We start from the raw sequence: 26,632 nt of genomic DNA, 5'->3' as shown, positions 1-26,632 counted from the left end.
CCCACCTGAACCCACCGGTTCCATATTCTGCTAATGGTCATTGATATCAACCAACGCGAGCAGCAATGTCGCAATACAATAAACTGCAATCGCGATAGGCTACAAGCCGACCTTTATCAAAGTTGGAAACGTGATGGTACGCATTTCTCCTCCTTACACAAGGCATCACAACAACGTTTCACCAGGCAACAGCAGTCTACTGCTGTTTCTGCATGAGAAATCGGTTGGAAACGTTCCTCATGTCAGCACGTTGTAGGTGTCTCCACCAGCGCCAATCTTGTGTGAATGCTCTGAAAAGCTGATCATTTGCATACCACAGCATCTTTTCCATGTCAGTTAAATTTCGTGTCTGTAGCATGTCACCTTCGTGGTGTAGCAATTTTAATGGCCAGTAGTGTATAAAAATGGTCCCTAGTCCTAGGGCTACCTTCTCATTATCAACAGAACCCAAGGTATGAGCACCACAATAATCCTGTTTTATGTGCAGCATTTTGAAAAATATTTGTAGCGCACGATGTCGCATGCATACTGAAGAAAGTAATACTTGATGGGTCAAAGCTTCAAGTGTACATTTCTTCATTAATGAATTTTCACAAAAAAGTACACTGGCTCATGGAAAGAGTGAAATTAGAGCTATCCAAAAAGCTAAGCAAATAAACAGTTACTGACTCAACATTGTCTTTTTCACATTGCATGAAAACAAATTCATTTATCAATTTCTTTTCAAGGAAAATGTTTTCCATAAAATTAACTATGCCATGGGAATTCCAATGAAGTGGTGCCTAGACAGGACTTTTGAAATTTCTAAGGAAACAAGGTATGCCTGCTACCAATCTAATAATTAAAAGGAAAAAATAGTTATCTAAAAGGAACAGAACAATAGCAAAACGAGTAATTTGATCTCACTACATTTTAGCATCCTTTCAGGGTATGGGCACTGATTTTCAAATGGTATAATTATGAAAGGAAAATCAAATTGCGTCAGGCGGTCAGGTCCCCTCATCAGTTGCTGTAAGAACGAGACTCACCTCATAGACAACTCCATCGGGTCCTGTAGGCGTCTGCTGAGACGCAGTGTTTCCAGATTCTACTGGCGCACCAGAAATGGGAACGGGAGCTGCTCGAGGGCAGTCCACGTCATTCGGATCCAGGCGATCCTCCATAACCCATTCATCTTCCCGCATAGTGACTGCAAGACGATGAGAAAGGTGAATGCTAAATACACATAACAGAGGAATTGTACAGAACACAGAAACAAGCTGAGAAAGACGGAAATTAATTTCAGTCTTTTATGTTTTCTTTGTCACCAGCTTGTTACTCTCCTACACCTAAATGTATACCCTGTAAACCACTGAAATGCACAGATGAGGGTACTTTCTGTTGTATTCAAGGCTTCTCCCTGTTCCATTCTTGCGTGGAATGTGGGAAGAATGGCTGTTTAACCAATATGTTCAAACTATAAACAATATTGTTTTTCACCTTTCCATTGTTTCACAATTGTGAACCCGTAACTATTCCTTCATTATTGCTAAAGCTAACAGTGAAATTGTGTTGTGATACATACGAGTGAGCACCAGTAATATAAAATAAACAGCGGGCTGAGTGAGAAAAAATTTAAGCTCCGTGCAAGAAAACTACCCAGATTACAAGCTAGCAGCACAATTCCACAATTTGGCAATTGTCTATGAGATCATTAGTAATTGAATGAGCAACTGGTTGGGTCTGATGCAAACGCGCTGTTTAATGCATCAAGTGGGTCATTACTGTGGGGTAACACCTGTCTGTAGCCACCATTCAATAACGTTGTTAGTATGGTTTTTGCTAGTTTTGTTTTGTTTTAGGGTGCACATAAAACTAGGGTCACATCAGGACTGTAGAACACAGACAGAAAGAGGAGTTAAAAACAACTACATGTTAATGCCGATCGACAGAAGAGAAGATAGCTAAAAGCAGGAACATAGAGAAAGGCCTTTAAAATACGCCACAGAGAAATGGAGGTCTGAACTAAAGATTGAATGTCCCTCACCAAATTGCTACAATAGATAAAAAGTAAAACAGGACCAATAACGTGCGCAGCATTCACTAAAATGGAGGATAGCTCAAATGGCAAATGCAAATGAGAAGTAAGTGTTTAAAAAGGGCAGATCGTCAAAGATTGAGGGCAATGAGCACAAAGTGTTGGGGAAGCACCACTTAACAAAATAGCAATGGGTAAAATGAATGTGTCTCATAAGCAACCTACCTAAAATTATCTCCTCACAGCGAGAGAACCGAGAGGAGGTCGTCCAAGCCACTGGGAAAGGGTTAATAACACTGAGCTTGTTCCCATGAAGGAAGGACCAGTGGTGATGCCAAAGTGACACCACCTGCTGACAGATAGCAGCACAGAGATGATCAGAGGGAATGTAAGAACTAGCAGGCTGAGGTACAAGGACTGCAGCCTTGGCAGGAGCATCAGCAGCCTCATTTTCTGTCCAAGCAACGTGACCAGGAACCCACATAAAAATCACAGTGATTCCATCAAGAATGAGCAAGTGACAGTTTTTATGTAACCATTGCACTAACGGATGGATACTGCGCAGCACACAGAGGCTCTCAAGGGCACAAAGAGGTCTGAGCAGATGATGCAATTGAAAAGCCCGTGTCACCGGATGTACTGCATGGCCTGACACAGGGCGAAGAGCTACTCTGTAAATATTGTTCCGGAAGCCAATACCGAAAAATGTCAGTACCAATAACGAGGCACATCCAACACACCACGGTTAGTCTGAGAGCCATCAATGAACCCAAAGAGACTATTGCAATGTTCAGTGCAAAGGTCATGAAACTGAAGAAGATAGAGCGAGGCTGGATTAGTGACCTTAGGAAGCGAATGAAAGCCATGGTAAACATCGGCCACCACACAAAGCCAAGGTGGTGAAGGGTTCACACCCATCAGGTGAGTGGCAGGTAGCGTGAAGTTAAGTTGCCGGAGCAAGAGCCAAAAGTGAACTCCAGGAGGTAACAGAAGAGGGACGCACCCCATACTGACGATGAAAGGAGTCATCGAAGGGGGCGGCATAGGGTGGGTGGCTACATGTGGCAGACAAATGGCATGCTAGTGTAACAGGCACCAGTGGCCAAACAGATGCTACAATGGTGGATAGTATTGAGACAGCGTAAGACAGACAGATGCACAGATGGATAAACGAAACACCCATAGTCTACTTTCGAACAGACAAGGGACCGTTACAAATGGAGGAGGGTGGTTTGATCTGCTCCCCAGGAAGTAACACTGAGGACACGTAGGACACTGAGGGACCGCTTACAGAGGGCTGCCAGGTAAGACACAAACAAGGCCAAGAAAGCTTCCCACTGAGCACAAGCCCCAAGAATTTCGTAGTTTCAATGAACGGAAGAGCGACAGGCCCAAGATGTAAAGACGGTGGAAGAAACCAACTGTGCTGCCAGAAATTCACACAAACGGTTTTGTCAGTGGAAAAACGAAAGCCATTGTCAATGCTCCACAAGTAGAGACGACCGAGACATTGCTGAAGAAGCAGCTCAATGAGAAGTCTGTGGAGAACTGAATTGATGGAAAAATCGTCAACAAAAAGGGACGTGGAAATGCCTAGTGGGAGACAGGCCATTATAGGGTTAATGGTGACAGCAAAGAGGATGACGCTCAGGACGAGACCATGAGGCACACTGTTTGCCTGGATAAAGGTGTCAGACAATGTGTAACCCACACATACCTTGACAACTCAGTCTTAAAAATTCCTGAAGGAAATGGAGCATGCAGCTATGGAAGAATCACATGTAGAGAGTACAGAGGATGCCAGTCCTCCAGCAGGTGTCAGGTTTTCTCCAAATCGAACAACACAGCCAGTCTAGGATTTCTGCAGAAAACCATTCATGGGATAGGTGGACGCAGTGACGAGGTGGCCAACTGCAGGATGGTGTGCTCCAAATCCTCTATGTGCAGTGGTTAGTAAATTGAGAGACTTGAGCCACCGTAACAGCTGGGCATGAATCATATGTTCCACCATCTTGCAAACACAATTGCCGATTAGTAGAGAGATGGTGTTTGTCTTTACCAGACTTAGGTATGGGTATAACTGTTCCTTCACACCAGCATTTGGGAAATGTGCCCTCTGCCAAGACGCGGTTGTAGGGTATGAAGGAGGAAGTGCTTGCTCACAAGAGAAAGGTGCTGCAACATCTGAATGTGAACACTGTCTGGCTCTGGGGTGGAACATTGGGGTGAAGTGAGAGCATAATCTAGCTCCTTCACAGCAAAGGCGGCATTGTACCACTTGCTATTCCGAGAAGAGAAGGGTGTCACCCGAGAATCCTCAGTTCTTTTTCGATGGAGGAAGGCAGGGTTATAGTGCGAGGACCATGAAATCTCCATAAAATAGTGGCCCAAGGTGTTGGAGATAGCAATAGGGTCCACTATGACATCGTCTGCTACTGTCGAGCCAGAAATTGGGGAATGACCTTGGTCCCAGAAAGCTGTTGGAGGTTAGCCCACATGACAGAAAAGGGAAAGGAACTGTTAAAACACCCATTAAGTCAAATCCAGCTAGCTTTTTTGCTACCCCAAAGAACACGACAACACTGTGCACGCAACTGTCTATAATGTATGCAGTTTGCTATTGTAGGATGATGGTTAAAAATGCAAGGAGGATGCCTCCATACATGAATTGTCAGGGCACGCCTCTGTCCACCAAGGGACCAGGGCACAGTGCGGTAAAGAAGTGCAAGGGACGGAATGTTCTGTGGTGGTAATGATAACGTTTATAAGATATTCTCCCCAGTAATCATAACTGTAGAAACGTTTGTTGAAGGCCACCAGGGAGGAGTAAAGCCTCCAGTTGGCCTTAGAAAGTTGACATTTGGGTGTGCATGTAGGTGGGGTGTGAGTCAGCAAAACAGATAGCACACGGGAAATGGTCACTCAAGTGTGTGTCAGAGAGAATGGACCACTCAAGATAACAGGCAAGCTGGGCAGTGCAGAAGGATAGGTCCAAATGGGAATGTGTGTGCATGGATTCGGACATAGGTGTGCGTGGAATCCGAAAGGAACATGGGTGTTCCCGTGTTAAAGCAAATTAGGTTAAGGTGATTGAGAAGGTCGGCCAAGAGGGCACCTGTCAGACAGGGTTCTGGTAGAACCCCAAAGGGGATGGTGGCCATTAAAGTCACTGAGCAGCTGAAAGAAGTGAGGTAGCTGCCCAGTAAGCTGGAGGAAGTCTGCCCTAGGGGCCTGTTACTATGGGTCCCATATATTTGAGCAATATTCTAGGATCAGTTGCACAAATGTTTTGTAAGCAGCTTCGTTTGTAGATAGACTGCATTTGCCCACTGAATCAAAGACCACTACCTGCTTTACCTACAATACTACAACTGAGCATGTGAGATTGTTTCATTCCATATCCTTATCAATTGTTACACCCAGATATTTGTACAATTGACTGCAGCTGCGAGGTCACCTATATTGCAGCCATACTTAACAAGTTTTTAAATAATTGTATAATTTTAGATTTCTGAACATTTAAGACATGTTGCCAAGCTTTGCACCACTTGAGTATCAAGATCCAACAGAATATTTATGCAGCTTTTTTCAGACTACATAATGGATAACTGCACCATCTGCAAGAAGCTCAGGTAATCATGAACGGCAAGAGATCAAACAAACTTCCATGGAGCATGTTTAAAGATACTTCCAAAATTGTCAATGACTCTCCATCCAAGATAGCATGCTGTGTCCTCCATAGCAAGAAATCCTCAATCCAGTAACAAATTTTGCTTGGTAAAGGATGGGGTAACTCAGCCACAAATTCAATCTACAATGTGACAGGGGTTCCTTTGGGCCCTGGAGCTTTGTTCAGTTTCAGTTTCTCAGCACCACTAACACTTATCTATATCACTCACCTTTGCAGTAGTGCAATAATTAAGTTGAGGGCACTACTCCTGTATTTTCCTTTGTACCATTTGAAAATGGAGTTCAGCATTTATGCATTTGCTTTGCTATTCTCAACTTCACTTGCTGTTTCATCCATGTGTATCTGGCCACTAACTTGAGAACCACTAAAACCTTTATACAAGAATGTGTTTTGTGAGGGATCTTTCAATATTATCCTGCTACAGTTATCACTTAAAACTTCATATGTTGTCCCCTCAACAGCCTAATGCTTATTTTGTGTATCTCATACATAAAAAGATGCAGTGGCCAACGGCCTTCACTTAACAACTGATGGTAGTGGCATTTGCATAGAGTTGTCAGTGCTAACAAACAAGCAACACTGCATGAAATAACCACAGAAATCAATGTGGGACATATGACAAACATATTAGTTAGGCAAAATCTGGCCTTAACAGGCTATGGCAGCAGATGACCGACATTAGTGCCTTTGCCAACAGCACAACATCACCTGCAGCACCTCTCCTGGGTTCCTGACCATATCGGATGGACCCTAGACTGGAAAACTGGGGCCTTATCAGACAAGTTCTGATTTCAGTTGGTAAGAGACGATGGTAGGGTTTGAGTTTGGTGCTGACTCTACAAAGCCATGGATGCAAGTTGTCAACAAGGCACAGTGCAAGTTATTGATAGCTCCATAATGGAATGGACTGGGTCCTCAAGCGATCACTGACTGGAAATGTTTATGTTCAGCTACTTGGACACCATTTGCAGCCACTCATGCACTTCGTGTTCCTAAACAATGGTGGGATTTTTATGGATGACCATGCACCATGCCACCGGGCCACAACCGTTCGTGATTCTTTTGAAGAACATTCTGGATAATTCAAGCGAATGATTTGGCACCCCAGATCTCCCAACATGAATCCCACTGAACATTTATGGGACATCATAAAGTCTGTTTATGCACAAAATCCTGCACCCACTTTCGTAGTTGGACAGCTATAAAGGCAGCATGGCTCAATATTTCTGCAGGGGACTTTCAACGACTTGTTGAGTGCATGCCACATTGAGTGGTACAGTAAATACATATCAAGTGCATGGTCAGCTATTCTTTCAAACACTCTGAAACCTGATGTTAGTAACAGTTAAAAGCAATACACATGAAATTACATACAAGTAAACTGCCTCTGATTCAGGAGATTCCATTGGGGAGAGGAGAGAACTAAATATCAAAGGTAATTTCTTTACAGTGGAATGACTGGAAATGGATTTGTCATGTTTTCAGATTTATTAGTGTTCAGCTTCTGCTTTTTACACTGCAGTGGATACACAACAGTCCTCCTCCGTCACACATAGAAGCATTTTTATACATTAGTATGTATTTATAGTAAGCAATGAAGTAGAACTAATTAAAATTTGTAACATTTTGATTCAGTTATGGTTTTTAACTGTGTCACATACAAAACTGTCAAGTATGAATCTAAAAATTATGAATATAATAGGAAAGTTTGGATACAAGATAAATAATTTAGCAAATAAAGGCAACAACTTACAGAATAGCAGAAGCGTTGAGTCAATGACAGGCGTGCACACACAAGCACAATATTGTGCCAGCTGGACACAGAATGCAGGGATCGCATTTCAGCAACAGACTAGGTGTGTGTGTGTGTGTGTGTGTGTGTGTGTGTGTGTGTGTGTGTGTGTGTGTGTGTGTGTAGGTGGGTGGAAGGGGTAGGTGGGTAGAGGGGATGAGAGGCAGGAAGATGAGTTGGGGCTGGGTGGCTAGCAGCTTAGAGGGAGGCAGTGGCTTTTCTGGCTAGGAATGCAGTATGGGGGGGGGGGGGGGTTACATGGACAGGCTATAGGCATGTGATGCACAGGTACCACAGTCAGTGGGGTGTAGCAGGCCATGAAGGTGGCATGGAGATGTAGATTTGGGAGAGGGTGACAGAACGAAGGAAGGGGAAACTGCTGGCGGAGGGCGTGGGGACAGTGGACTAATGGTGATTGAGAGCAGGAGGGTTAAGGTAGTGAAGAATGTGTTGCAATGACAACTCCCATCTGCATAGTTCACAAAAGCTGGTGGTGGAGGGAAGGATCCAGACAGCCCAGGTTGCATTCAAAACACCTTGCCACAAGGATCAAATCCCTATGGAAGACAATGGACAAGACTTGTCCAATCCACCCATGCAGCACACACTATTCCAGTCCTGTCACAGGTTTATCCAGCCCCATCAGAGGGAGTAATATCTGTGAAGGCAGCCATGTCCTGTACCAATTCTGTTTCAATTACTGCACAGCTTTTTATCTACATCTACACTCTGCAGATCTCTGAATTGAATGGCAGAGGGGACATCGCACTGTACCAGTTATGGTGTTTTCTTTCCATTCCATTGACATCATCCAAAATCATCCTCCAGAAACTTATTTAAAGAGCTAGAGATATATATTCACTTATGAAATTTGTTATTAACAATCAAAACAAATTCAAAAGTAATAGCAGTGAACATGGCTACAACACTAGCAGAAAATATGATCTTCACTACTCAAGGTTAAATTTAACTTTGGCTCAGAAGGGGGTAAATTATACTGCCACAAAAGTCTTTGGTCACTTACCCAATAGCATCAAAAGTCTGACAGATAGCCATAAAGCATTTAAAAGGAAATTAAAATAATTTCTTAATGGCAACTCCTTCTACCCATTAGATGAATTTTTGGATATAGTAAGTGAGTAATTTCCCCAACCCCACAAAAAATATATTAAAAACATTAAGTGTCATGTAATATTTTGTGTAATTTAATATCTTGTATAGACACCTTTTATTAACCTGACACATTCCACATCATTACGAAGTGTCGTATTCATGATCTATGGAACAAGTACTAATCTAGCCTAATCTATTGAATGCTGAAAGAATGATTGTTTAAATGCCTCTGTGTGTGCTTTAATTAATTTAATCCTGTCCTCACGATTCACATGCGAGTGACAAGCAGGAGATTGTAATATATTCCTAGATTCATTATTTAAAGCTAGTTCTTGAAACTTTGTAAGTACATTCTCTCAGGACAGGTTATGTCCTGTCTCCAAGGGTCCGCCAGTTCAGGTTCCTCAGCATCACAACACTCTCACATGGGTCAAAGAAACTTGTGACCCTACATGCTGATCCTCTCTGTATACATTCAATATCTCCGTTCAATTTGGTATAGATCGCACATACTTCAGCAATATTCCAGAATGGGTCACACGAGTGATTTGCAAGCAATCTACTTTACAGTATTCTATCACTCACTTTACCCATGACTCAGCCTAGGTGATCATTCCATTGCATATTTCTACAAAGTGTTACACCCAGGTATTTATGGGAGTTGGACAATTCCATCTGTGACACTCTGATATTATAGTCATAGAATACTACATTTTTTTCCCATTTTGTGAAGTGCACAGTTTTAAACAAATTGCCAATTTTTGTACCACTTTGAAATGTTATCAAGTTCAGATTGAAAATTTATGTATATCTTTCAGACAGTAAATCACTACAGATGACTGCATCATTTGCAAAATGTTTTAGGTTACTATTAATATTGTCCACAAGGTCATGAACAGCAAGAGTCTCAACCCATTTCCCTGGGGCACACCTGAAGTTACTTCTACATCTGATGACAACTCTGCATCCAAAGTAACGAGCTGCATCCTCCCTCCCAAAAAAACCCTCAATCCAATCACAAATTTCACTTGATACCCCATATGATCATACATATGCAATAAGTATTTACATGGTACTCAGTCAAATGTTTTTCAGAAATCAAGAAATACTGCATCTACCTGACTGCCTTGATCCAAAGTTTTCAGTATGTCATGTGAGAAATGCGAGCTGGGTTTCACATTATCTATGTTTGCGGAATCCTTGGTGGTTGCCACGAAAATGTTCATTCTGTTCTGAGATTTGAGCTTACAATATGTTCTAAAATATTACAACAAATCACTGTCAAGGATATTGGATAAGAGCTTTGTGGATCACTTCTGCTTCCTATCTCGTAGATGGGTGTGATCTCTGCTTTTTTGCAACTACTGGACATAGTTTCTTTATTTCAGGGATCTATAATACATCATACATTGAAGATGGGCTTACTCAGCACTGACAGAGACTACAATGGGACCTGGGGCTTCATTCAATTTAAATGATTTCAGTTGTTTCTCAACATCATTGACACTAACACTTATTTCACTCGCCTTTTCAGGGGTACGAGGATTACATTGGTGCATTTCTCCTGAGTTTTATTTTGTAAAGAAGCATCTGAAAATGGAATAAAGCATTTCAGTTTTTGCTTCCTCTATCACTAACAAGTGACTGGACACTATCTTCAGTGTCTAACAGTTGTTACATACGACCAGAATTTATTTGGGTTTCGTGAAAGATTATTTGACAATATTATGCTATGGCACTCATTGAAGGCTTCGTGAATTGCTCTCTTGACAGCCAAAAGCATTTTATTCACCATCTCTCTACCTACAGCACAATACAATATCATGACAACCAACCAGCAGTCAACCAAAATGAATGGCCATCACCAAACTGTGGCCCAGAACAAAGTTGCCAACCCAAGGGCACAACATGCAAATGGGCACAACATTCTCCATTTCAAAGGGTGCTTCACAACCTGGGCCATCTAGATCCTTCCTTCTACCAATAGCTTTCTAATTACAGGCGCGAGTTATTTTTACCACTCATCTTCCACTCCCGTAATCCTCCTGGCCGCAATTTCAGGTAACCCACAGCCTTCGTGCCTCCATCCAGCTGTTTCCTTATCATCTATCCCGTCACCTCTTCCCAATTCATGCCCCCTTTAGTGGATGCTGCTACCCACCGGCCACTACAATCAGGTATTACATGTGTAGCCCACATTCCTGCCATACCTCCCTCCTGCATTCACGCAGGTGTGTGCGCGCGCGTGCGTGTGTGTGTGTGTGTGTGTGCGCGCGTGTGTGTGTGCGCGCGTGTGTGTGTGCGCGCGTGTGTGTGTGCGCGCGTGTGTGTGTGCGCGCGTGTGTGTGTGCGCGCGTGTGTGTGTGCGCGCGTGTGTGTGCGTGCGCGTGTGTGTGTGCGTGCGCGTGCGCGCGCGTGTGTCTGTGCGCGCGCGCGTGCACTTTTTGAAGATGACAAGTATAGGAGTAAGGAAATAAAATAAAATGCTATTGTCAGATATCTTACTGAAACAGTAGCAAATGAAAGATCTGGAAACACCAGATGATCAAGGAAAATGGATCACTAAATTCTGACAGGAGCCAGTGGATAAAATTAAGTACTTATAGAACTATTAAAGATACACACAATAAAATAAAAGTAAATATATTCTGATTTTTTCTCTTGTGCAACCTTAATTAGAAAACCGGCCTATTAGAATGAAGTGCCTTGTTCTGCTATAATTATAGTAAGCAGAACTACAGCTTTGGGCAATTTAAGGATGAAGAAACTTACATAATTCTGCACATTTTCATTCAGTGATGAGTTACAGGAGTCTCTGTCTGAATTCAGCTCACAGGGATAACGTACTTTCACAATATGGAAGTATGTTGTATCGAATACCTAGTGTTAATTTCACAACTTCCAACAGAGACCTTTTCCACAAAATACTTCATATTTGCAAACTGCTTCACAGTGTGTATCTTCTTGATGTCCTTTTGCCATTACAACTATTTCTCTTGTCTCGAAAAATAGAGCAAAACATGAATATAATGCTAGGACCATGAACAACTACTGCAAAGGGATGGGTTTAATATCAGAACAGGAGGAAGTTAGATTTGCACACTTGTATTCAGCAACCTTTTTGAGCATACTGAATATCTTGTGCGTAATCCAAAGAAATTTAATACTGAACTGCAGATATATCCAGCAAACAATGGACACTTCTGAATGGAATAATAAGTCAGGCCCCAGTATCTGGAGACAGGTGTGTGTGTGTGTGTGTGTGTGTGTGTGTGTGTGTGTGTGTGTGTGTGTGTGTGTGTGTGTGTGTGTGTGTGTGTGTGCGCGCGCGCGCTATTTCAAAAGGACTTCAATATTTTAGCACTTTTTCATTGTTCCTGTATGCAACTCATTGCCTCCTCCATAATATGAGTAGAGGTATCTGTTAAGTAGCTGGATTCAACTACACTGGAGAGTATCTTCATAAACTCAAATGTTTATGTATTAGTGTATATGAACACAAAAGTGAAGCCATAAGAAGGGTGATAAACCCATTCTTGATATTTGTTATTTATTCAATCTGTACATTGAAAAAGCTGTCAAGGAAATCATGTAGAAATCTGGAAAGGGAATTCAAGTTCAGAGAAAATAAATAAAAACTGAGGTTTGCCGATGACATTGTAAGTCTCTCAGACACAGCAAAGGATGTGGAAGAATAGTTCAGTGGAGTTGATAGCATCTTGAAAGGATATTACAAGATGAACAACAGAAGTAAAAGAAGTGTAATGGAATGTAGTGTAATTAAATTAGGTGACACTGAGGTATTTAGATAAGGGAGTGAGATGTTGAAAGTAGTTGATGGGTTTTGCTATCTGGGCAGCAAAAGAGCTGATGATGGCCATCTGTTAACATGAAATATACATTTAAGTGTCATGAAGTATTTTCCAATTTGCCTAGAGTGTATCATTGTACTGAACCAAAAAGTTGACACTAGGAAATTCACACAAGAGAAACTTTAGAAATGTTGTGCTATAGAAAAATACTGGCGATTAGATGGAGGGACTGAGTAATAAATGACGAGGTAATGAATCGAATGGAAGACAAAGATTTATGCCACAACTTAACTATTGGTCGATAGGACACACCCTGAAGCATCAAGAAATTGTCAGTTTGGTAAATGCAGAATATATATGTGTGGGGGGGGGGGGGGGGGGGGGTAAAATGTGGGAAGACTTGAAGGCTTGACTAAAGTAAGCAAGTTCAGATAAATGTAGGTTGCAGCAGTTATGCAGACATTAAAGGACCATACTAGCATGGAGGGCTGCATAAAACCAGCCTGAAGACAATGACAATAGAATATAATTAACATGAGCACCATAACACAAACATTCACACACGGCATTGCATCAAAATAAAATATACCTCCCTTGCTTCCTTGCATAACTAGACCCCCTGTGGAATGTGATTCATATAGAAAAGCAGGAAGGTCTTTAATTTTTGCCACCTTTCACTATCTACATCAGGAAGAGAAACTTCCTGAAAATGGTCTTTTGTCATCTGCACCTATATTACCTAATTATCTTTGACTGCCACAACTCCACACCCCCTTTCTAAAAATTATGTGTTTTTAGTTATATATTCAAATCAATTATTCAATTTCCACCATTTTATTTCTGTTCTGCTCTTGTCAGTTGTAGGTAAAGGTCTAGAATAGGACCAGTGGCATACTTACGTAGTTTATGCAGGAATGTTATCAGCACTTCTCGTACAGAATTATGGAAACACAAGATCTGACACTGTTACACAGTCAATGATACAACAGGCAGACAACATTTCGAAGTAATACATTCAGAAGAAAGGGTGAAACACTGTGGTTTGACTGGCAGCTATTTAAATTGTACTACCTGTAGTATCCGCAAACCAAGGACAGCATCACAACCCATCAGATATACCAAAAAGCAGTGAAATATTTTTCTGCTCTGAGTTGCTACACAGCTGATCTGCATGAGCACACTGACTATGTGGATCAAAGTTTCTTAATTAAGTCTTGGAAGAAGGTAGGTCGATACATGTTAATGAATACATCAAATGTGTAAACTATTATTAATAAACATTGTCCACCTACGTACTCAAATTATTTAAGGGTCATTCCATATCAAATCACCCAATAAAAAATAAATTTTACACCCACCTCCTTAGATTTTCATGAAATTTGGCTCAAATGGTTTGAATACCATCCTGACAACACCTGCAATTTTTTTTGCTGTATCTCTTATAGTTTTTTTTATAAATTTTTAAAGTTTTTATGTTTTGCGTTTTCTGAACCTTCGGAAATGGTAAATTTAATTTGTATTCAAAACTTTAAAACTGCTTATCTGAAAAACTCTTTTAGATAACATCATGAATTTTTGCAGCAAGTTTATTTATTATACATATTTGAAGATAAAAATGATACTATTAAAATATATTAATATTTTCTATGAAAAAAATTATATGTATTTTTTTTTTCTTTTTTAACGGATGTTTTGTTTTATAAGAATTGCAATATCTAGAGTCTCAGACCTGATAGAATGCTCAAATTTGTTTTAATTTATTCTTAAACATATAGGCTACTTGATAAAACAAAAATAATGATGGCTTTTTAACATGAAACTTGCTGGCAGATTAAAACTGTGTGCCCGACCGAGACTCGAACTCGGGACCTTTGCCTTTCGCAGGCAAGTGCTCTACCATCTGAGCTACCGAAGCACAACTCACGCCCGGTACCCACAGCTTTACTTCTGCCAGTACCTCGTCTCCTACCCTCCAAACTTTACAGAAGCTCTCCTGCGAACCATGCAGAACTAGCACTCCTGAAAGAAAGGATATGCGGAGACATGGCTTAGGCCGGTATTACACTATCAAATTTCTTTGTCAAAGATTTGATCAAAGATGTGATCCAATATTCCGTCCAATATATTTGACAAAGATCTTTGACGTAGCGCTACAAGGGGTATTACACTGTCATCAAATTTTTCGTCAAAGTTCAAGATGGCTGACAACAACTTGTTATTAACCGCAGCAGTTCTACGTACTCCAATTGCATTGTGTGCACATGCGGAAAAGAAGTGGGGGGGGGGGGGGAGGGAATGGAACCATACATACGAGGTTGACAGTCTTAAAACTCCTGGGATTACAACTTTATGATAAATTCAGTTGGGAGGAGCACACCACAGAACTGCAGAAATGCCTTAACAAATCTGTATTTGCAATTCGAGTGTTAGCAGACATAGGCAACATAAAAATGAAAAAGCTTGCATACTTTCATTCCATAATGTCATATGGGATAATATTTTGGGGTAAATCTGAAGTCAAACAAAAGTTTTCAAGGTCTAAAAGCGTGTAATACGTATTATTTGTGGAGTAAATTCACGGACCTCCTGCAGAAACCTCTTCAAAGAACTGGGTACTTCAGATTCTTGCATTGATACTGGGGGAAAATAAGAAAGAAAATGAAACTGTGGTGGGCCAGAAGTACAGTGAGACTGTCGTTTGGACGTACGAGATTTGCAGGTTAGCTTTTTTTGTTTTGTATTTCATGCCTAGATACTTCCGTAGAGATATTGTTGCATGTGGATCATTATATGTAATGATTATTACAATACCAATGTAATAGAGGGAAACATTCCACGTGGGAAAAATTATATATAAAAACAAAGATGAGGTGACTTACCGAACGAAAGTGCTGGCAGGTCGATAGACACACAAACAAACACAAACATACACACAAAATTCAAGCTTTCGCAACAAACTGTTGCCTCATCAGGAAAGAGGGAAGGAGAGGGGAAGACGAAAGGAAGTGGGTTTTAAGGGAGAGGGTAAGGAGTCATTCCAATCCCGGGAGCGGAAAGACTTACCTTAGGGGGAAAAAAGGACAGGTATACACCGCACTCACGCACATATCCATCCACACATACAGACACAAGCAGACATATTTAAAAGACCCTCTTTCCTGATGAGGCAACAGTTTGTTGCGAAAGCTTGAATTTTGTGTGTATGTTTGTGTTTGTGTGTCTATCGACCTGCCAGCGCTTTCGTTCGGTAAGTCACCTCATCTTTGTTTTTATATATGATTATTACAATACATGCAACGATATGTTTGTACAGTTATCTAGGCATGAGAAACAAACAAAAAAAAAAACTATAACTCTCGTAGGCCCAAATGACAGAGTCTCACTATACTTCCGGCTCGCAGGTTAACTACTGCCTCTCAGTATATTTACTTCTTAATAAAATTTGTCGTAAATAATATATCTCTTTTTCCAACAAACAACTCAGTTCATACATACAATACCAGGAACAAAAATGATCTGCACAAGGACTTAAAAACACTTACTTTAGTTCAAAAAGGGGTCCACTACTCAGGAACACTCATCTTCAATAATTTGCCAGGAAACATAAAAAATTTAGTTAGAAATAAAGATCAGTTTAAAAGGAGTCTGAAAGACTTACTACTGGCCAACTCCTTCTACTCCATTGGCGAAATTTTTAATAGAAACAAATGATGTATTTATTCATACTATTAGTATTTTTATTTCAGCTTAAAAAAAATCGACATGTTCCACATCCACGAGGATCTCCTCAGCACGGATCTATGGAACGAAAAACTAATCTAATCTGGGTGAAGCCGTGGGTTTTACGACGACACGATAAAAGCATTCAACAAAACTTGTTACGTGAGCTTACAGTGGAAGACGTCAAGTCGTACATCAATTACTTAAGAATGGATGAGCATACATTTCTGTATGTGCTCAATGAAGTGTATCCTCATCTCAAAAAGCACAATTTTCACTTAAGAACTGCTATATCTTCAGAAGACAGGCTCACTATAACACTCCGATTCCTTGCTACAGGAGAGGGTTATGTTAGGTTAGGTTAGGTCTCCAATCTTCTTAATGTATTTTTGTATTCAGGGTGCCTCACGTTGTAAAGCGCCTCATAAGCTTCAGACATCTCTATTAATTCTGTAGTTGTCGGCACACACCAATTGTATTTACCGGCAATGGTTATAAAAACACTACAGACGACAGAACGCTGCAGCGATGCTAGCGCTCCGCGTGGTAACATATCGCATTGCAGTGAACAGAAGACAAGCGATTTCTTTGATCAAATATACGGCCTCGGCCTAGGTTTGATCAAATATTGGACGACATTTGTCAAAGATCCCTATTACACTATCAAATATCTTTGACAAAGATATTGGACAAAGAAATTTGATAGTGTAATACCGGCCTTAGCCACAGCCTGGGGGATGTTTCCAGAATGAGATTTTCACTCTGCAGCGGAGTGTGCGCTGATATGAAACTTCCTGGCAGATTAAAACTGTGTGCCCGACCGAGACTCGAACTCGGGACCTTTGCCTTTCGCGGGCAAGTGCTCTACCATCTGAGCTACCGAAGCACGACTCACGCCCGGTACCCACAGCTTTACTTCTGCCAGTACGTCGTCTCCTACCCTCCAAACTTTACAGAAGCTCTCCTGCTAACCATGCAGGAGACGAGGTACTGGCAGAAGTAAAGCTGTGGGTACCGGGCGTGAGTCGTGCTTCGGTAGCTCAGATGGTAGAGCACTTGCCCGCGAAAAGCAAAGGTCCCGAGTTCGAGTCTCGGTCGGGCACACAGTTTTAATCTGCCAGGAAGTTTCATATCGGCGCACACTCCGCTGCAGAGTGAAAATCTTATTCTGGCTTTTTAACATGTTTATTAATTATAGTAGATTACATTAGAATTATGTACAAAGATAGTGTACTTACGACACTTATGTATAACCCAATTGATTGCTTGAAACATTGAATTTTTTGAGTAATTTTGTCTTTTTAATAAAGATTAATGCAGATTCAAACTGTTTTTCCACTTCATCCAAGAGCTTTCAGTTCTTTTGATACAGTCTTTTTTGAAGTAATACATTCTTCCAGTGCCGCTTGATTGAGGTGCATCTACTACACAGACTATGTTGCTCCAAAGGCACTATGCAAGAATCTTCTCTTTCAGGACAATAAAATGATGCAGCTGGTCCTGAAGGATGTAGAAACAGACTTTCTGCATCTTCTTCATCATTGAATATTGTTTTTACCAGTCCAAAGTACCACTTACCATCATAATTTGCAGCCACATAGCTATTTATGGATGGTTCAACACGAACCCAATCAGAAGAAGAATCGAAAGAAAAGACTAAGGAGGATTTTACACTATCTGTAGTCCTTCTAATTTCAAGGTTGTTTGTTGGAAGTGGTTTGAAGTTATGAAAACTTCTTGTTCCAGGAATGGTTCGGGTTGCTGAAAAATGTTTTTCTAGTTTTAACCGTAGCAAATCAGCTTCTTTTTTGTCAATAAAGTGAAAATGAATGTTTTCAATATTTTTTTCACAAAACTTGTACACATCGATTGCTGTCATTATTTGTTCTTCATCTGAAAGCTGTAGACCGGCTTTCCTTAAAATTCTTTTAATAGTTCCTCCTAGGCCATCACAAATTGACTTCCCATGACTTGTTGCAAAAAAAGAGTGTTGGGCCTTCAAATTAAAGTCTCTCAAGTGTTCAGTCAAATTTTTAAAACTGTTTCTATTTTTGTACTGCCCAGCACAACCATCTGTAAAGTAGTGAACTGAGTCAAATCAGTATGATGTAATGACAGCCACTTTGTAATTTCTTTTTGTACAAAGTTAGCAAAACCAGTGTCATGTTCTTGGTCATCAGTAATAAAACAGTGGTTGGAAACAAAAACATTGTTTTCCTCATTTCTTAGAAAAACTCCAACTCGGTGTAGAGTACAACCACCTCTATTCCAGTGGTAACTTTGGATCTCATTTTGTATAACAAAGGAATAATTTTCACTGAAATCCATCACAATAATTGCTGTTTTGGGTGGTGGGTCATCTTTCAATCTTTTAAAGGCTGCTGATTGGGATTTTGCTATAAACGAGTGCGGTGTGAGCTTTTCCAATGACCTAACCAATAAAGAAATGTAGTCTTCAACACTGATAGACTGTTTGATCATTTCTGCCCTGTCTGTGTTAACCCACTGACTGATTACAATTTCTTCTTCTAAATCATAATCTTCACTTAGTTTTTCAGTTAAGTACTCAGTTAGTGCAGTATTTGCAGTACAGCTGTCGCAATGATTTAGCATGCAGTTTTGGTTTTCCGTGTTGCACACAGGCATCTTAATTAGGTCTTTATAAGATTCTTCAATTTTCACAGCATCCAGTAATAGTTTAACATTCTGGTGGATACTGCATACACATACAGTGGGTGTGCCTGCAGCACCAGCAAGGATACACCATTTAGGTCTCAAGAAACAAAATTTTGAAAATGCTACTTCTACCTCGGGATTCTCCCATTTCAAAGAATAATAGAGTTCTCTCAAGTTATACAAAATGATTCTTTTTTGCATGTACACATTTATTTGAACACTTACTTTGTCTTTTGTTCCAGGTAGCACTCTGGAACTTTCATCCTTTTCATAAAAATCTGTTACAAGTCTTACCGTATTTTCAGAAAGAGTTTTACCTTTTCTTGGACCAGGAGTTTCCAAAATACCCTTTTCAGATTTTAGCTTTCTAGCTTGTCGCACCATGTACTCACTCACATTAAATTCTTTCATCACTTTATTTCGAGTCCAAGAATCTGGAGCCAAGGTCAGAATCTGGATTTTTCTAGACCTCCCAACAGATGAAATCCTCTCTTTCATAAGAGAGATCATTACATCAAAATCCTTTGCTTTCTCAACCACACTTGTATCTTCTTCGTCATCATCAGAACTTGGTGCATCATATTTTAATACTTTTGAAACTGCCTTTTTTTGCAGTCTTTTCAATACTGCTAACCTTCCTTTTAAAATAAGACCCTTTACTTTGTTCTGACAAGCCATGAAGCTTTATTGGTGTTAAACCTAAATTATCAAGAGCAATGTTTGTTTGTACGAGGGATTCATTTCTGGATTCCAATGATTCTAATTCAACCATGACTTCATCATCTGTTTCACTTTCATTGACTTCAACTCTTAATTTTTCCTCACAAAAGTTACGGCATGTTGAGCAAAGCTTTTGTCCAGGTTTTATGCTAATATTTTTTGTCAGTAATTGTTTAGAAACATCCAAGCCTACACTTCTCAACGATTTTTTGATGGGCTTTTTGTGTTTTTTTAGTGGGTCTACACATGTTTGATACTTTGCAAAAACATTTAAAAAGTAGTAGCTGTGGCATGAACATATATTCTTAAATTCACACAGATTAATTCCAGATCGTAAGTGGATCAAATCTTTTTCTTCCCCCACTCAATTCAGATACCGGTTGTAACTTTTTTGAAGGTGTGTAGGTTGTTTGGAAACAGTGAGATTTTTTAAATAACCCTACGCTACAGGTTTGAATATCTGACATACTGATTTTACTTTTGGTCTGATTACTGTTCTCGTTACTTTTATAGGATATTGGAAAAGAATCTCTGTAAACTAAGTAACAGTACTTACTGAAAGTTCGAATAAACTTAATAAAATACTATCCAAGCACTGTTTAACACTGTAATAATTTTTTACTTCAAAACACAGGAGTAACAAAACAAAATCCAAGTGTACATTGTTACTCCAAGAAGACAAAAACTTATTTTCTGTGTCTAAGTCACTTGGTACTTTTTATTTTTAAAATATAATTAATATTATTTTAAAAATTAGATAACTATTAAACAGGTTAAAAAGCCAACATAATATTTCTTTTATCTAATAGCCTATACAATTAAGAGTATTTTAAAAAAAATTTGAGCTTTCTATCAGGTCTGAGACTCCAGATATTGCAGTTTTTGTAAAACTGCACATCAGTTAGCTAAAAAACAAAATTGTAAATTTTTTTTCATTTGGAAGATTTTAATATATCTTTATGGTAATTTTTTTTAACATTTAGATATAATACACAAACTTATTCCAAAATTTCACACTGATATCTTGAGTATTCTTTAATATACAAATTTTTTTAGTTGTGAAGACACGTTTAAGTTACGATTTCTGACTGCTGCAACAACGCCAAATCTAAAAACTTTAAAAATTTATAAAAAAACTATAAGAGATAGAGCAAAAAACTTTCACAAGTGCTTTCAGGATGATGAAAGAAGTAATTGTACCAAGTTTCATCTAAATCTGACATGGTTGGTGTCAAGGCCTGGGTGACTTGACATGGAATGACCCTTAATTATAAAACACTGATCCACTTAGTGTGTTCCCACAGATCAATTGTGTAATCATTTTGCCACCAAATTTGATACATCTTTGTGTCCCTGCAATTAATCCATGAGACACACACTGACTGATGACCTCACCGTGCAGACCAAAATCACTTAAGTCAGTCCACTTTAAAGCACTTGCTGCCATAATAACATAATATTTTTCTCAAACTCACTAAAAAAGAAAACACAGAAAATAAGCCAATGGTTTCAATTTGGGTGCTATAAATACATTGTCTCTCTTCTCACCTCTTATTGTTATGTCAAAGACTTATCCCAATGGCTACACAAATTTACTTGTTGCCAAACTAAGACCAGTACATAAGCCCAGCTGTGTTTTACTATCAGTCTAAAGACTCATTCTCAGCAGTGCCAGTTACTGGAAATCTGGTAGGCTACTAAAAGTCAAAATGGCAACTTTCTGAACCCTTTGTCTGTACTGTGGAGTCAACAGATATTAATATTTGAAACTCTCAGGAAAAGTATAAAATTATGAGGCAGACTTGCTGGCCAGCAAAAATCCTAGTACCAATACACAAAGTACAAGAGAGCTAACTTTTTAGACTACAAGTTTCTTACTCTGAGAGGAAAGACCGATGTCAGGGAAGGGCAAAAGAATGCTGAACATTCAAAAGGAGATCACACAGCAATCAGATTTTGTGTAATTTTTATATTTATAGAACATGAAGTTCAGAACTCAAATTCCAGTCACCAAAAGCAGTTTGAAACAACTTGCAAAAATCGATGTTTAAGTTTTACAACCCTGTTTAAGACACTAACAAAAAACTGACTTTCTATGAGCAATGTGGGTGGCTCTGTGGTACAGTGCTTGCCTGCCATGTTGTGGGCTTGGGCTCAATACTTAGCAGATTTAAATTTTTAAACAGAGGTGCTAGCTCTACAATCATTTCCATGAAGCATAAACAAAAAATTGTAGCACTCAAGGCTGGTAATCACTGGGTCGAGTCTCATTTCGGCCATTTTTTCTTTTTTTCCCCTCTGTTCAGATCATATACCCACATCATTTAAATATAAAAATGCTAATTAACACACATCAACTTGTCATTTTTATCAAAAATTTACATCTTATTTTTGATTACATACTAAACACACATCCAGTTTTCATTGCAAATTTGACTAATTAAATAACGACCTTTTATAAAAGATCATTAATCAAAATTTTTAATAAAAAGGAAAACAATTTTCTTTTCCATCTTTCTGTATTATACGCTTCATGGACATACCATAGAACATGCATCTTTGTTTAAAAATCTGAATGAAACCCAGGCCTCCAAAGTGCCAGGCAAGCATTATGACTGAGCCACACCACTTATCAGACAATCAACCTTATATTACTGCATTAAAGAATGGTAAGAAAACTTCAAATTCTATTTTCTTCAGAATTTCTGAAAGTTGCAGCCAATCGATTGATATTTGAGTCCTGAACTTCATCTACCACAAATATATAAAAATTCAAAAATCCAGACACCTTTTGGTCTCCGTGTTAGGTCCCAGAATGAGAGGGTCCCTCCTCTAGAGAGGATAAGTTGAGAAAAATCTCTCAAACGAAGTAATTGATAGCTGCAAAAGTATGGATGCCTGATGGTTCTTTTATACTTGCCTTAATAACAGTACCAAGAACTTTAGCCAGCAGTTTTGTCTCAAAATTCTATAGTTTTTCCAAGTAAACTTTCAGGAAAAGGACTATTAAGATATTTGTATAATCAAATTAATGTGGGGGGGAGGGGGGGTATTTTATAATGACCAAGTGGCAGCAGATTTAGCCCCACACAAGACGACAAACCCAAGCTTTAGAAACTGGGAGCACTTTTTCTAATCTTTTAAATTGCTAACATTTCATTGTTAATTTCTTTCATTCTGTTGTATCACATCTCACAGTTCCCCACATCTCCTGCAAGTGAAATTTGTGACTGTATTGAGGACCTTTTGTTACGGTGGATGTAGAATGCTAACTTGGATGGAGAGCCATTGGCAGACGTAGTAGCAGCTACAGGTGTGCCCAGCGAAGTGTGTTGTGACCCTCACTGTTCACGTTGTATATTAATGACCCTACAGACAATGTTAATAATAATCTCAGACTTTTTGCAGAATGATATACGTATCTGTAATGAAGTACTGTCTGAATCTTGATAAAATTTCAAAGTGGTACATAGATTGGCAACTTGCCTTCAGTGTTCAGAAATGTAAAATTGTGCACTTCACGAAAGGAAAAATGTAGTATCCTATTAACTATAACATCAATGAGTCACAGTTGAAACTGCCAGCCCTACAAATAGATGGGTATGGAACTTTGAAGGGCTATGAAATGAAATGACCACACAAGTTGTCATAGGTAAAGCACATGATAGACTTCAGTTTATTATTAGAATACTGAGGAAGTGTAAGCAGTCTACAAAGGAAACTGCTTACAAATTACTCATGCTATCAGTTCTAGGATACTGATCAAGCGTGTGCGACCCATGCCAAATAGGATTAACAGGGGACGTTTAATGTAGACAGAGAAAAAGCAGAACAAATGGTCACAGGTTTGTCTGATATGTGGGAAAGTGTCAGATGTTGACCCTCCGCCACACACCGTCAGGTGGTTTCCGGAGTATGGATGTAGATGAAGGAACTGAACTGGAAGCCTCTTGAAGACAGACATAGTGAACTGTCCAGAGACAATCTGTTAAAAGTTTCAAGAACCAGCTTTAAAAGATGACTCTGGGTACATACAACAGCCTCCTATGTATCTATCACATAGGGATCATGAGGATAAATTAGAATAATTACTGCATGCACAGAGGCGTTCAAACCATCATTCTCCTTTGCTTCATACGTGAATGGAATGAGAAAAATCCCCAGTAATTGGTAAAATGGGACACACCCTCTGTCATGCACTTCACAGTGGTTAGCAGAGCATAGAGACAGATGTCATATTATGGAAATGTGCTGAGAAAGCCACAATATTTCTTTCCATGAACTATTTGGGAATGGGGTGAACTGGATATAACTGGTACATTATGTACGCTTCATCACCGTGTTACGACTTGTACACGAGAGAAGTTAACTAACCTTTCTTAATGGCATAACTAACTACACAAATTCAGAGCAATGTGCTAAGATACCTTACTACTAATAAAACAGATTGTAGAAAATCACAACATATAAATTAATTAGCAAATCACCTGACTCTTAAATAACACTTTTTTTTAATCCATATTGATGCAATTCTGGAACACTTCAGTATTTTTGCAGATCTATGTTCAATAAGCTGGAAATGGCGCACAAGGAATTATAATAATTAGACAATTATCATGAGCTATTACCAGTAGAAAACTATTTATGTAAACAATGCAGGACTGACAGACATGGTAGGATAGCTGAGCAATGAAGCACTAAGAAAAATGTTTTCAAAAGTTCTGAAGCTGGATATAAACGGGTACTAGCCCACAGTTAATTTCACATTTGTTGCCCTGTCTCTGCAATGGCATAACAACAGTCTCTCAGCGACATAACCACAACTGCAAAGTGCATGAATGACTTGCCAAAATACTTACTTCCCAAATAGCGAATGAAATAACTCCTTGTGCCGGAAATCTCGCGAATTTGCAACACCTCTCCCAGAGCTGAAACAACAGAATATGTTATGAGTGAAGTGGGTGACTTCAGTGCATGGATATTATGACGCCAAGCGTCTGCAAATAAAATACTTACCCCATTCATCAGTGTCCATACGAATGCGCAACCGACAGCCTTCACTCACTGGGATCTAGAAAATAGAGTAGAATCTTTCACAAATACTTCACAGTAGTTGCCAAATGTCTATGCATTGCAATAGCACATTATATACGAAACACAAAAAGTGTAATCGCAGAATTAAAAGGCAGCACAGTATCAGCGTCGTAATTTCGACAAAATATTACGCCATCTCTAAACGATTACCAGTAGAAATCTGATACTGAAGCTTACGCAGATTATTTACGTCCAGATAGAAAAACGATCAGCAGACCCGATCTTAAATAACATGAAACCCATTATTTACCCTTCTATTCTCAGAGGAAAGTAAGGATACGCGAATAAGGGCTTGTACAACAAGTTACAAATTGGGTTATATCTTATGGTCTTGTGAAAACAAGACAATGCTACTCCCATAAAAAATTTAAAATTGGTCGTTTCTCATTCTTGGTGTCTTTCAAATATACCTGCGTATCACATCCACATGCCCTTTCTGCGTTACCTCCCCCTTCCATCACGATGAGTCTGTCATAAATCAAATGTGCGACATTGCTTCCATACAGAAAAATAATGTCATCTCAACGAATTAGTTCGCTAGACGTAAACTAGAAAAAGGAAAAAGATCTTTCTCGTTCCTAAAATGACGCATCCCGAGTTAAAACACGTCTGCTTCAACGCCAACACACACCGCACTTCGAAATGATGTTACGCACCGGCTCAGAACGATGCGAGCGCTGTCAGTGGCCCCCAGAGGAACCATCGAAGGTTCGATAGCTCAATGTATTGCACTATTTATTTGATATCGCTGTTAACTCGACTTGTATTACCCTTCGTTTCGGTATACGTATACCATCCTCAAAGATCAAGTCCCTTTATTGCAGCTGTTCCAGGCTTACTATGTTTTTTGTATTAATGATCTACGTTACTCGATTTGAATTTCGCGGTGTACGTACAGTTCCTTGGCGGTCATATTTAGCCATTTGAAGTGGAAGCTCAATCGTCATCTGCTCGGATTTTAAATTACTTCTGCCCTTTGTCTAGTTTCTTTGATCCGTTAAACTACTGTTCAGATTTTGTCTGTGATTGTTGCCTTTCGAGTAAGTAAGTCTCTCGCATCGTTTAACGCTAGATAATTTCGAAAAAGACAGCAGAAAGAAACACAAAAATGTAGTAGACTTAGGCAATAAAAAGTAAACGAAATAGTCTGAGGTTGATGTACGTATAGGAAAAATGCCATAGTAAGAGTCAACATCTCATAAGTATGAGCCTACCATTTTTTCCACGTGAAAATACGGGACATCTCAAAAGCAAATGACATTGTGTAATTAACGTTGTATACAGGAGACTGGAGCATCCCCGAGGATTGATTGGTAGCCAATAAGGTTAGCACGAAAATTCCGCCTTTTTTGAGTGAAAGATCCCAAATTTGATTCTATCAAGTACAGGCGCATTTCAGCACTTGAAAAATTGTTACAGAAGAGACTATATTTAAAATCAAGTGGCAAATTAGGACTAAAATGCATAGAGAATATTCGGGACATTATTTGCCGCACGGAAGTGAATAAATATGTGTTGACTGAGAACGTCTACTGAATATATTCAAAGAAATCGAAGTTACGCGTGTTAAGAGATCAGTCAAGAGAATTGATTTGGAATGCCAAAAGCCTAGCCAGTTATTACCTAAAATGCAAGTAGTAGTGTTGCCAAAGGTCCTTGAGACACTCTGGCTAGAAAACCTTCCGGGTTATATAAGCAATATTTTAATTGTTAGTGAAGAGGGACTTGAAAAAGTGGCTATAATTGCTGGTAGACCAGTAGGAATGAATCCCTGTAACGAATTCTCTGCCATGTATAGTGATTCTTGTAACCAACAGGATGGTCTGAAAACAATAAGTGACATAATGACAGGCTAGAGAGACAAATAGCCGCACAATCAATTGGTTATCGAGGCAGTTCTCACTAAGGAAGTCTCGATCTCCTACGTAATAATAGCCGCAGTAAATTGCGAAATAAATACAATCTCAAGGGCAAGAACTGTTATCTAGAATTGCCAT

General features: G+C 39.4%; 1 protein-coding gene across 3 annotated transcripts in view; it reads right to left on the bottom strand.

Moving 5' to 3' along the window:
* Positions 1-25,283, bottom strand: part of LOC126425009 (histone acetyltransferase Tip60-like) — a 91,572-nt gene extending 66,289 nt beyond the window's left edge. For 2 of the 3 annotated variants that reach the window (XM_050087914.1, XM_050087913.1), the window contains exons 1-4: positions 25,046-25,283; positions 24,558-24,612; positions 24,401-24,469; positions 1,029-1,189 (exon numbers count right to left, since the gene is read on the bottom strand). In XM_050087914.1, the coding sequence (XP_049943871.1) occupies positions 1,029-1,189; positions 24,401-24,469; positions 24,558-24,612; positions 25,046-25,093 (333 nt within the window). In that variant the 5' untranslated portion in view covers positions 25,094-25,283. The remainder of the gene's footprint in view (positions 1-1,028; positions 1,190-24,400; positions 24,470-24,557; positions 24,613-25,045) is intronic. The other variant, XM_050087915.1, reaches the window with a different exon arrangement.
* Positions 25,284-26,632: the final 1,349 nt, after the last annotated feature.

Source organism: Schistocerca serialis, chromosome 10, assembly GCF_023864345.2.
Source record: "Schistocerca serialis cubense isolate TAMUIC-IGC-003099 chromosome 10, iqSchSeri2.2, whole genome shotgun sequence".
Lineage (NCBI taxonomy): Eukaryota > Metazoa > Arthropoda > Insecta > Orthoptera > Acrididae > Schistocerca > Schistocerca serialis.
Note: the sequence above shows the minus strand (reverse complement) of the source record. Positions and strands in the feature narration are given on the sequence as shown.